General features: G+C 34.4%; 1 protein-coding gene across 3 annotated transcripts in view; it reads left to right on the forward strand.

The window, feature by feature from the left end:
• The window catches only part of DNAAF4 (dynein axonemal assembly factor 4), a 58,550-nt gene that overhangs the window by 29,462 nt on the left and 15,764 nt on the right, over window positions 1–13,324 (forward strand). For all 3 annotated transcript variants that reach the window (XM_078079311.1, XM_078079312.1, XM_036078264.2), the window contains exons 5-6: window positions 10,699–10,844; window positions 12,529–12,638. In XM_078079311.1, the coding sequence (XP_077935437.1) occupies window positions 10,699–10,844; window positions 12,529–12,638 (256 nt within the window). The remainder of the gene's footprint in view (window positions 1–10,698; window positions 10,845–12,528; window positions 12,639–13,324) is intronic.

Here is a 13,324-nt window from a genome sequence, read left to right on the forward strand (position 1 = left end):
CCCTTTCTTTTTTACGAACAGAATCATGGTTTGAGGGAGGGGACAGAAGAAATGTGTTCAGCTAAAAACCTTGCCTCTTAGAAATTTAAATACCAATTGGATATTTCAAGAAATTAAAGAATAATTACATTTTTTCCTTCTAGATGTGATAATGTAATTATAGTTAGATTTAGAAAGCCCTTATCTCATAGGGATACCTACTGAAATATTTATGGATGAAAATATATGATGTCTGAGATTTGCTTCAAAATAATATGGTATGTGAAAGTAGATAGAAGTAAAGATGAAGTGATATTGGCCAGAAGTTGATAATTGAAGGCAGGTTATGAATGCATGATGGTTAATTATTCTGTTATGTCTCCTTTTATATATGTTTAAAATTTTTTATTATAAAGAGAAAAAATAAGGAACACATTGAAAAAGCACATTGAATTATTTTTACAAAATCATTTTAAATTAGTAAAAAAAAAAACAAAACAAAGCAAAACTCACTTCCCCAAACTCTCTTGTAACTAGATGTAGCCCAAGTGACAAATTCTGACTGTTGAAATGCAAGAAGAAATCTGCTAAAGATTTATAGAAAAGTATTACTCCTTTCTGCTTGCTTCTCCTTTCCTTTTCCTACCTAAGATGAAGGTCTGTACCAAAAAGTTCATTAGCTATTTTAAAACCACAAAGAGGCAAGACATACACTAAGAATGATGGAATAGGGAAGAAGAAGGAGTTTGGGACATTAATGACTTTGGAAAGATGGTACCTCCGCATTGAACCACCTTCTTTCAAGCTTATTAAGTGAGAAAATAAACCCATCCTTGGTTAAACAACTATAGTCATGTTTTCTCTTCACACAGCCTAGAGAATTTTTGACTGCTAAAAATGGATAATGGAATGCAAGGTTGGTTTAGCATTTGAAAATCATTCAATGTAATTAACTGTACTAACAGAGTAAAGGAAAAAACATATGATCATTTCACTATTACAGAAGGTATTTGATAAAACCCAACACCCATTTATAAAAATAATTTCTCAACAAATTTGGAATAGAAAGGTACTTTCTTATTCTGATGAGGTCCTTCTACAAAAAAAATGTGTAGTAAGCTTCATATTTATTGGTCAGTTGATGAATGCTTTGCCTTGCCCTGTATCTCCAGGAGGTAGGCAAGTATTTCACTTTCACTGTTTCAGTTCAACATTATACTGGAGTCCCTAACCATTACATTAAGACAAGAAGAAGAAATGAGAGGCATAAAGATTCGACAGGAAGAAGTAAAGCTGTATTTGTAGATGACATGATTGTGTATGTGGAAATCACTAAGAAATCTGAAAAATAACTGCTAGAACTAATAACTGAATTGAGCAAGGTCTCATAAAGATTATAAAAGTCACTTAAAATTTTATTTACCAGCAGCAAACAATTGGAAAATTAAATTTTAATTTATTTGTAATAGCACTAAAAGAGAAAATATTTAGGAATAAATTTAACAAAAGAAATGTAAGACCACATCACTGAAAACTATAGAAAAATTGCTGAGAGATATTTTAAAGTCTTAAATAAATGCAGTGATATAACATGTTCCTGAGTTGGAAATCTCAATATTGATAGGAGGTTAGTTCTTTTTTTTTTTTATTTCATTATGTTATGTTAATCACCATCCATTACATCATTAGTTTTGGATGTGGCGTTCCATGATTCATTGTTTGCGTATAACACCCAGTGCTCCATTCAGTACGTGCCCTCTTTAATACCCATCACCAGGCTAACCCATCCCCCCACCCCCTCCCCTCTAGAACTCTCTGTTTCTCAGAGTCCATAGTCTCTCATGGTTCCTCTCCCCCTCTGATGTCCCCCCCCTCCTTGATAGGATGTTAGTTCTTAAATTGATCTATCGATTCAATGCAATTCCATTAGAAATCCTGGTAAGCTTTTTGTAGAAATGGACAAGTTGGTTCTAAAATTTATATGAGAATGTGAATGACCTAGGATAGCCAAAGGAACTTTTAAAAATAAGAGCAAAGATGTAAGACTCATACCACCTGATTTGAAGACTTAGCATCAAGCTACCATAATAAAGACAAGATGGAATTGGTGAAAGGACAAACCTTAAGTTCAAAACAACAGAGTACAGGGACCAGAAATGGATCTACACAAGTATGGTTTAGTGATTTTAATGAAAGGTAACAAGGCAATTCAATGGGGAAAGGAACGTCTGGAACAGATCAGGATATATTTATGGAAACAAATAAAGGTAGACTCTTGCCTCACTGTGTACATAATACATACATAAGAAGACAATCCAATAAACAATTGGATGAAAGATTTGAATGGACTTGTCACAGAGGAAGACACGAATGGCCACTAGGCACATGAGAAGATGTTCAACATTATTCGTTAGTAGGGAAATGCAAATTAAAACCACAGTGAGATACAGTACATAGTACATATGCTTTAAAATGACTAAAACTGGATACCTGGATGGCTCAGTCAGTTAAGCGTCTGCCTTCGGCTCAGGTCATGATCCAGGGTCCTAGGGTCAAGTCCCGCATCGGGCTCCTTGCTCAGTTGGGAGCCTGCTTCTCCCTCAGCCTGCTGCTCACTTTGCTTGTGCTCTCTCTCTCTCTGACAAATAAATAAGTAAAATCTTTAAAAAAAAATAAAATGACTAAAACAGAAAACTAAAAACCATCAACACAAGTGTGGTTGAGGATATGCTGCAACTAGAGCTCTTGTACACTGGTGGTAGAAATGTAAAATGGCACAATACTAGAAGAGCATTTGGCTCTTTCCTTAAAAGTTAAGTATACATTTATCGTATAACTCAGTCATTTTTGTCTTCAGTATTTACACAAGAGAGATGTATTCACCTGAAGACTTGTATTCAAATATTTATGGCAGCTTTATTCACAATGGTGAATAACTGGAAATGATGCTCATCACTAGAGGAGTGAATAAACAAATTCTCATACATTCATAAAGTGAAATATTACTCTGCAATAAAAGAGACCACAACAGTCCATACTGCATGAAATTTGAGAAAATACTAACCATTTTATAATGACTGAGAGTGCATCAGTGCTTATCTGGGGCCAGAGGTAAAAGGATGAACTTCAAGTGGCTATAGGGGACTCTTAGAAGTGATAGAAATTTTCTGTTTTCATTATGATTATGATTTCATGGGTGCATACATCTGTCAGGACTCAATGAATTAATGTACTTTAAAATGTGTACAGTTTAGTTTTTTTAAAGATTTATTTGAGAGAGAGAGAGAGAGAGAGAGAGAGCACAAACACACGCACATGTGGGAGTGCTGGGGGAGGGGCAGAGAGGGAGAGGAAGAAAATCTCAGGCAGATTCCCTGCTGAGTACAGAGCCCAACATGAGACTTTATCTCATGACCCTGAGATCATGACCTGAGTGGAAACCAAGAGTTGGATGTCTAACCAACTGAGGCACCCAGGCACCCCTGAGTACATTTTATTGTACATGAATTATTTCTTTGTAAAATTGAATAAAGTTTATTGGGAATACTTTTAGGCAGAAAAGCACCAAAATGCACATAAATTCTTCAGGTTCTTGTTATTCCGTAGTTATGCTTAAGGCCAGCCATAGTAAAGCCTCCTTTGAGGATCCTGGTCCTTGTAGTATTGTGTATGTTTATAGGAGACTGGGAAAGAGGAATCATTGAACATCTAATTAATTAACTATGGGGACTTCTTTATCTTGTTAGAAAGAATTCAGTTACTGGTACCAGCCTGTTCTGTTGAAGTAGTTTTGATTTGCCTGCTAAGCTACTAAAAGCATTGTAGAGGGAGAGATGAAACTTTAGGCCATGTGAATTTGTCCCTTTTCAACTTGGAAGAACCAGGTACTCCTAAAGGTAGAGGCAAATATAAGTCTGGAAGAAAAAAAAAAAAAAAGGATTGGTTGAAAGTGTGTAAATAGAGTTTCACAACCAGATCTCCAGATCATGACAGAAGATTGGGGGTTTACTTTCTGCAGAGTTGAAGACTGAGTGAGATTCTGCTCTGAAAATACAGAGATGGAGTGAAAGTCAGCATTGTGTAAATCTAAATACCAGTTCAAGGGATCCCCTCCAGCGCTCCTCTCCCCTTAGCTCATGCACATATGCATGCACAAACCCAGTGCACCTGGGATGCAGATTGGAGAATTCTTCTATAGGGAAGCTTATGAGTGTAGGATGAAAAAATCCTGACATTTGTAATGGCCCAGCTAGTTCTCCCTGCTGAAGCTTACTAGTCAACAGATTTCAGATTCATGTACATAGAACTTCAGTCAGAATTTTTATACTTTAATAGGAGGAGATAGACAAGATACAGAAAAATATAACTTGAAACAACCAAGTAATGAAAGGAACAGAAGAAAACTTAATTATAACTAATGTCTTCAGAGAGATGAAGACATATTTTAATTATTAAACAAGAACAAGAGGCTATGGTAAGGAATATTAAGAGAGTAAAACAGTTTGGAAATTTAAAATGTGATAAAAATTAAAACTTTAATCAAATGTTTGGAATATAGTTTCTAAGTTTTTCAGAAAGTAGAACAAAAGGACAAAGAGATTTAAAATAGAAAAGATAAAACATCAGAGTATCCATCCAGGATGTTCAACATTCAAATAATAGGGGTATAAGAAAGAGAGAGGGAGAGACAGAATAGAGGAAATAATATTTTTAATGTTGCAAAACTTCTGAAAACTTAAATGAATTTCCACATTGAAAGAGTCTATCAGGTCCAGCACGGCAGATTTTATAATATTCATGCCAAAGCACATGAAATTTCAGCACATTTTATGTTTTTTCTTTTTCTTTTTTAGAAAGAGAGAACAAGAGTACATGAACCAGGGGGTGGGGCAGAGGGAGAGGGAAAATCTTAAGCAGGCTCCACACCCAGCTCAGAGACTGTTGTGAGGCTCGATCTCACAACAGCTGAGATCATGACCTGAGCCAAAATCAAGAGTTGGATGCTTAACTGACTGAGCCACTCAGGCACCCCTCAGCACACTTTAGGCAGAGATCCTGAAAGCTTCCAGAGAAGAGAAACAGATCATGCACAAAGGACTGGGAATGTTAGTATTTGTCCTCTTAACCTCAGCACTGGAATCCTGAAACATGAATCAAAATTCATGCCTTCAAAATTCTGAGTGAAAATAATTTTCAGTGTGAAATTCTATACCCAGCTTATTAATCAAGTGTGAGGCAAGAAAAAGGACTTTTCAGACATGCAAAGTCTTACAATATTTACTGCTCAGGTATGCTGGAAATTGTACCTGTTTTCTTTTTCTATTCTTCAAAAACAATTTAGTTTGCTATGAAATATCTGGTGTTTGAAGGTTTAGTAAAACTACCCCTAATATGTCTAGGCATGGAGTATTTTATAGAAGTACATTTAGTTTCTGGTTATTCAGGTGCTCTATTTTTTCAAGTCCATTTTGGTAATTTATTTTATAGGAAATTGTGCATATCATCTTTTCAAATTTATTGGCATAAAGTTTCTCTTATTTGCTTCTATCATTATAACATTTCTTTATTCCTAATACTATTTTGTTTTTCCTTGATCAAGTATTGTAGTATTTTGTAAATCTGTTCCAAAAAGCAATTTTTGGTTTTGTTGATACTTTTTATTGTTTCTTTGTTTTCTATTCCATTAATTCCTGTGTTTATTTTTATTTTGCTTCTTTTAGTTTCTTTAGGTTTCCTCTGTTCTTTGTCCGACTTGTTTTCATTAGTTTTGAAATATTTTAATAAATGCATGTTAAATTTTTTTCTCTTAAATACTATGTTAATACATTCACAAGTCTTGGAATCTTGTGTTTTTGTTGTTGTTTAGCTGCAAATATTTTGTAACTCATCATTTTTTCCTTTGGCCCTTGAATTACTAGAGAGTTTTTTGTTTGTTTTTTGTGGGTTTTTTGTTTTGGTTTGATTTTTTGTTTCATTTTGTTTTGTTTTAGTTTCCAAATGTATAAAATGGGAATGACTATAGTTCTCATATTTAAAATTTCCTGTATCATTATGTTACAGGTGTGTTTATAGATTGTAGTTTATGGGGTGTATTTGTGCTTATTTTATTCTTTTAATAAGCTATGGGCCACTTAGATTTATTATTATAAATAAAATGTATCCTGATGTCTTAAGATTTTCTTCTACTATCTTACTTTGTGATTTATATTTACTAGACTTTCTTTTTGGTTCTTTTTTCTATTTTTCTGCCTTGGATTTAAAAAATGTTCTTGATTATTTTCTTTCTACTAATTTGAAAGGTCTGTATTCTATTTTTGTTCTTTGATTAAAGTTAAATTTTTTGTATTTGTTTTGGTACGTAGATATAATTCTAATTACTATATTTTAACATGCATATTAAACATTAAGGTTAATCTCTATCATTCTTGTAAATATTACAAGGAAATTTAGTACATAAGTTCCAGCGATACCCATCTTCTATGAAATTGTCTAAACATTTTAGTCCACTTTATTGGTGGGAAAGGAGATCAGTTGACTTCACTTTATTTATTTATTTTTTTAAGTTTTTTTTTTTTTTTTTTTTAAGATTTTATTTGTTTATTTGACAGAGAGATACAGAGCACAAGTAGGCAGAGAGGCAGGCAGAGGGAGAGGGAGAAGCAGGCTTCCCGCTGAGCAGGGAGCCCGATGTAGGGCTCAATCCCAGGACCCCGGGATCATGACCTGAGCCGAAGGCAGCCACTCAACCAACTGAGCCACCCAGGCGCCCCTTCACTTTATTTTTAAATCCCTAAATTTAGGCATCACTGTTAGTATGGGTTTTTTTCCCACTATATAGTCATTACTATTTAGATTGATGTATATTTACTGATTTTTAATTTGTCTTTGCTTGTTATGTTTCACTTCTTTGTGGGTTAAATTGCCTTCCCTTTACAAGTAAATCCTTTAGTAGTTCTTTAATGAAGATTTGTGGGTGTTAAGTTCAGTTATTATCTTTATATTATACTTGTTGTTGAAGGATGGTTTGGCTGGTTGTAGAATTCCACATTGATAGTTATTTTCCATCAGTAATTTGAAGATATTTTTCTATTGCCTTTTGCCCTCTAATGTTGCTGAGAAGTCTGCTCTTGATCTAACTATTGAAACTTTATAAGGTAATCCATCCTTTGTCTCTGGTTACTTTAAAATTCTTCACTTTAATGTACTTTGATTTTATTAGTCTCTATGAAGTTTTATATTTATTTGTTTCATAATATCAGAACTTGGAATATACTTTTATTCAAAGAACTTATGTCTTCAGTAAAGTTCTGTGAACCTTTAAGCTATTGTCTTGAAATATCACCTTCCTCTTTTCTCTATATTTCTTGACCACATTCTATATATTATCCTCAAATCTCTTCTAGTTTGCTGTTAAACTTATCCTTTTAAATTTCAGTGGCAGTATTTTTTCATTTTCGAAGTTCCATTTGTTTTTTCTGTTGTTGTTGTTCATTCTTTTGTCATTAGTTTCTTCATTTTTCATTATGGATTTATCCTGTCTTTGCTCTTAATAAACATGTTTAAAATTATTTTAATCTCTTTCAGATTGTTCTATAAGAAGCCATACCTCCTGTTTGTTGTGTCTGCTAACTGTCCTTTATACTGGATTATTTTCTCATGTGATTTGTAGTTATTGATTGTGTGTTCATTTTCAGCAAGGATTTTTTTTTTTTTATGGGTGCATATAAAAAATCTCAGGTGTTCTGGTTTGTGGAAGTAAGAATTGCTCACAAGGGATACCTAGAGTTTTGATTTCTCACAAGAGATATTTTTTTCTCCTCCTGTCCAAAGCCCCAGGAAGAATAGGCTTCACTTTCCTGGACCAGTGGACAGTGATTTTATAAATGTTCTTTTCACTAAGAGAGCAGCCCTTCTAAGCTTCTAGTTTCATTTCCAGCTTCCCACCTCTGTAACTATATCAGCATTAAATTTCCAGCCTTTAGCCTTTATATATGTATTTCAGATATAGATATAAATATCTTTCTAAACAGCTTTTTGTCAGCTTTTGGATTACCCCAACTGTAAATCACTGATAAGACTTTTTCTTTGCTTACTTTTTAAACTAAACTGTATATTTGAACCTTTATTTGTTATATTTTTATCAAGCATTTTATGTGTTTATAGCATTTTAGCTGGACATTGTTTTTTTTTTTTTTTTTTTAAAGATTTTTTATTTATTTATCTGAGAGAGAGAATGGGAGACAGAGAGCATGAGAGGGGGAGGATCAGAGGGAGAAGCAGACTCCCCGCTGAGCAGGGAGTCCGATGCGGGACTCGATCCCGGGACTCCAGGATCATGACCTGAGCCGAAGGCAGTTGCCCAACCAACTGAGCCACCCAGGCGCCCCTTAGCTGGACATTGTTTATAAAAAGTTTTAAAAACTTTAACCTTATGCTTCTAGAGACAGAAAGCTAATTTCTTTTCATTTTATGTTTTACTACTTGTCTTATTTTACAGTAAGAGTTTGGAAGCTAAATAGCCTAATTTTAATGTAACTAATGGTCACATTAATGTTTTCATGAACATTTAAAAATGTTTACTTATTTTAGCAAAATTGATAAAATAAAAATTTTTTAAAGATTTTATTTATTTATTTGAGAGAGAGAGAGAGGGAGAGTGAGGGGAGAAGCAGACTCCACCCTGAGCAGGGAGCCCAACACAGGACTTGATCCCAGGACCCTGAGATCATGACCTGAGCCAAAGGCAGATGCTTAACTGACTGAGCCACCCAGGCGCCCAAGAAAATAAATTTTTAATTTCTCATTATGGAAAATAGTGCTTATTCCCTTCATGTTCTATATCCTAGTAATCATTAGTATAATAATTTGAAGTTATATACTTCATTTTTACTTTTTATTGTTTTCCTTCTGTTATACTAACATTTAAGAATCTTATTCACATTTTTAGTGTGTTCTCCACTGTGTAGAAAACCAATTCTTTTCATTTTTACCCTTAAGTTCTCCACTCTTGGGTTCTTAATTTCATTTCTCCATGTTCTGGAACATTTCTTTGATTAATTTATTTGGAAAAGATGGCTAGGTAGTATATTTACTTAGTTCTTAGATATCTAGGAATGTCTTTTGCCTTTATAAGTAAGCAACAATTTACTTGGATATAAAATTCTTGGAACATTTTATTTGGTAGGTTAAAGCTAATTGTTATAATAAGGAGACCAAAATTACAGATCAAATAAGACAGAAATTTAGTTCTCCATAATCCAATACTTGTTATGTGACAGTGATCAATGTAGGCCTGATAGATGACTTTGTTCCACAAGGCCATCCAGGCAGGCAGGACCATCTCTGTCATTACATCATTTGGCTTCCATCTCTGGATGCCGAGGTTGGCATTGTGTTTTAGCCTGTGGGAAGGAGGAAAGAGGAGTCCACAGAAAGCAGATGTACCTATACAATGATCCATTGTATACATCACTTCTATTCACATTTTGTTGTCTCAGATTTGGCATATAATCACATCTAATCTCAGGGGAGGCTGGGTTATGTAGATTCTAGCCTGACACAGTCATATGCCTAGCTTAGAACTAAAATTATATCCCTAAAAGGAATAGGGGGGAATGGATAGAATATTGGAAGATAGATGTCTCAACCACAGACATCTAGAAAATTTGCACTCAAATTTTCTTGTTTGTTTGAGCCCTTATTTTTTCCTCCTTGTCCTCCTCTTCCCTCTCTTGGAAATGTCAATGTAGGCCATTTTCAAATTTTTTAATTTAGAAGTTTTTTTCTTATTTGTGTGCATTCATTTTATATCAAGGATATTACTCTTTGTATTTGTGGAAAATCTATTTTTCTTAAAAGTTTTGATATTGCCTTTTAAATCTGTGTATCATATTTTTTGTACTTTTGCATTTTTTAAACTTACCTTTCCTTCCTTTTATTCATATAGTTTATATTCTAACACATAGATTAATTTCTCCTCTTATATTGGCTTAACCATTATTACATCAAACTATCTTTCTAAAAATGTATAGCTTTTCATTATTACTCTTTGCTTATTCTCATTAGCTATCTCTGATGGCTGAAAAATTTTTATACCATCACAAGGAAGCTTATAGAAGATATTGCTGTAGGAGCTTAAAGGAAATAGAGGTAGTATTGGTAGTGATGGCTTTCTAAAGTGGATGTAGAGGGGCACCTGGGTGGCTCAGTCGTTAAGCGTCTGCCTTTGGCTCCGGTCATGATCCCAGGGTCCTGGGATCAAGCCCCACATCATGATCCCAGGGTCCTGGGATCAAGCCCAGCATCAGGCTCCCTGCTCCGCAGGAAGCCTGCTTCTCCTTCTCCCACTCTCCCTGCTTGTGTTCCTGCTCTTGCTCTCTCTCTCTCTGTCAAATAAATAAATAAAATCTTAAAAAAAAAAAATAAAGTGGATGTAGAGTTGCTCAGAGTGCCCTTCACTAGAGTGAATGTAAATTAAACACTGTGTGTTTTAACAAAGAGAATCATAGAAAAGTAGCTGGGGTCTTTGATTAAAGAAGCAATAACTAGCTGCCACACTTTCAATGATGGATTTTATATTCCTTCTAGCAGAAGTTATCTTTGGTTTATTTGTATAGGATTTTAGAGGTAGCTTTGATGTGTAATTACTTTAAAAGTCAGTTTGATTGTTATCTAGAAAATGAGAGAAAGATAACTCACTTGCTAATATTGCTTTTCAAGGAAGAAATTCAGAAAATATATTTTTGGAGAAGTTAAAGGAAGACAGTATTCCCGCTCCTCGCTCTGCTGGCAGTATTAAAATCAACTTTACCCCTCGGGTATTTCCAACTGCTCTCCGAGAATCACAAGTAGCAGAAGAAGAGGAGGTAGGTATACTTGCTGTTAGTTACAATGATCACAAATGAAAATACTTTATTATTTATTTCATCTATTAAAACTAATACTGAGTTTTGAATTTCTTAAGTATTCATTACACTTAAGATAGTACTTCTTGAATATATTTTAGTATGTCTTTTTGAGAAAAATATATTTTGCAGAATTTTTTTGTCTCCAGAACCCTGATTTACTAGGCGGTATTATTACTTATTCCAGGAGATAAATTGTTACACTTGCCACCTATTTTATCAAATGCATCATTTGCTATATTAGATTTGTAAACTTGTGTTTTGGTAAGGGATCAATATGTGTTTGGTAACAGATTTGGACATTTATTGTTAATATATTATTACAACTAATTATTATTATCATCCAGTATTTCTATTGTGACATTCTAGAATATCTCTCATTCATTTATAAATTCCTGGGCCCTGGGATTTTGAATGTTGTATCTTTACTTATATAGGCACTAAGAACTGCATTTTTTTTACTACAAGATATTAATTGTTGCCTCTCACAATTGAAAAGCTGTGGAAGTGGGGTGCCTGGGTGGCTCAGTCGGTGAAGCATCTGCCTTCAGCTCAGGTCATGATCCCAGGGTCCTGGGATTGAGCCCCGCATCGGGCTCCCTGCTCAGCGGGGAGCCTGCTTCTCTCTCTGCCTCTGCTGCTTCCCCTGCTTGTGCTCTCTCTCTCTGTCAAATAAATAAATAAATCTTAAAAAGAAAAAAAAAGGAAAGAAAAGTTGTGGAAGTAATCGAAGATCCTTAAGACATGATGACAATTTATAAATATTAACTATTTTGGGGGCACCTTGGTGGCTCAGTTCGTTAAGCATCTGCCTTCAGGTCAGGTCATGATCTCAGGGTCCTGGGATTGAGCCCCAAGTAAGGTTCTCTGCTCAGCAGGGAGTCTGGTTCTTTCTCTCCCTCAATAATCTCTCCTTCTCTCACTCTCTCTCAAATAAATAAATAAAATCTTAAAAATATATTAACTATTTTCTTATTATTAAACAATATATTCTAAATTTTATTATTTGTAAAATTATCTCTAGAATTATAGAATTATAATTATTTAAAAGTCATTTATATTTTTTCATTTTAGAAAAACAAATATAAGCAAGAAAAGTAAAATAATACTCACACGAACTCCCAGAAATTTCTATGAAATTTGGACTAGAAATTTTTATACATTTGATCTTTACCAGCTAGTAATGTTAAACTGAAAAGGATAAAAACTGGAAGTTTAAAATCACATTATCAAATAGTATATTAGTCTACTCAGGCTGCTATAACAAAATACCCTAGACTGGGTGGCTTAAACAACAGGCATTTCTCAAAGTTCTGGAGGCTGGAAAGTCCAAGATCAGGGTACAGGGAGTGTTGGAAGGAGAGCTGTGCTCTGGTCTTTTCCTCTTCTTAGAAGGACACTAATCTCATCATGGGTCCCCACCCTCATGGCCTCATCTAAATCTAATTACCTCCCAAAAGTCCTACTTCCAAATACCATTACATGGGGACTAAGGGCTTCATCATATGAATTTTGAGAGACACAAAGTTTCAGTCCATAACAAATGGTATTTCCAACTTATGGTAGAAGCTGAGAAATCTCAAAGTAGCTGTTAATAAAAATAAGACTTTTGTGTCCTTCATTAGATTTCATTCTCTGATTTCAGTGGTTACACAAACAAGCAGAGGCACGAAGAGCACTGAATACTGATATTCCTGAACTTTCTGATTTAAAAGAAGAAGAAAAGAACCCAGAATGGCTGAAGGACAAAGGAAAGTAAGTTGTTTGAACTCTGGCTATGAGATTTATAATAAATCAGGTATACATTAGTACTTGCTACATCTTCAAGATATCTTGACGTATGTGCTTGTGTGTATGTTGTTGGGGAAAGATAATGCAAATAAGCAAATTAGGTAGGCAGGGCTTCCTTATTTAAAAAGTCAGATCATATAACAATGCTCTTATTTTTATTTGTTTTTATATTTAAATGTCACAGAAATGAAATATATGGCATCTTTTGGGTTACTTATTAAAATCCCTTACATTTAGCATAAGTTCTTCCTAATATGTCCCTTAGAAATGTGTTTTTTAGGGGCGCCTGGGTGGCTCAATCAGTTGAGCATCCGACTCTTGATTTCGGCTCAGCCCGTGATCTCAGGGCTTTGAGATCAAGCCCTGTGTCGGGCTCCTCACCGTGAAGTATGCTTAAGATTCTCTTTCTCCCTCTCCCTCTGCCCCCCCTTAAAAAAACTCCCTCTCTTAAAAAAAAAAAAAAAATGTGTTTTTTAGGAACTAGAGTTTCTTTGATTATTCATCTCCATCTTTAAAAGATTACCAAATTATCTTATAAATTATCATTCTATATCCAGGAAATCCTTTCATTTATTTACATGTTGCTCTGTGTGTGAATATTTTTATAAAATTATCAAACACAGCGAATTTTGATACATTATGAATGGAAA

This window comes from Halichoerus grypus, chromosome 8 (assembly GCF_964656455.1).
Source record: "Halichoerus grypus chromosome 8, mHalGry1.hap1.1, whole genome shotgun sequence".
Classification (NCBI taxonomy): Eukaryota; Metazoa; Chordata; class Mammalia; order Carnivora; family Phocidae; genus Halichoerus; species Halichoerus grypus.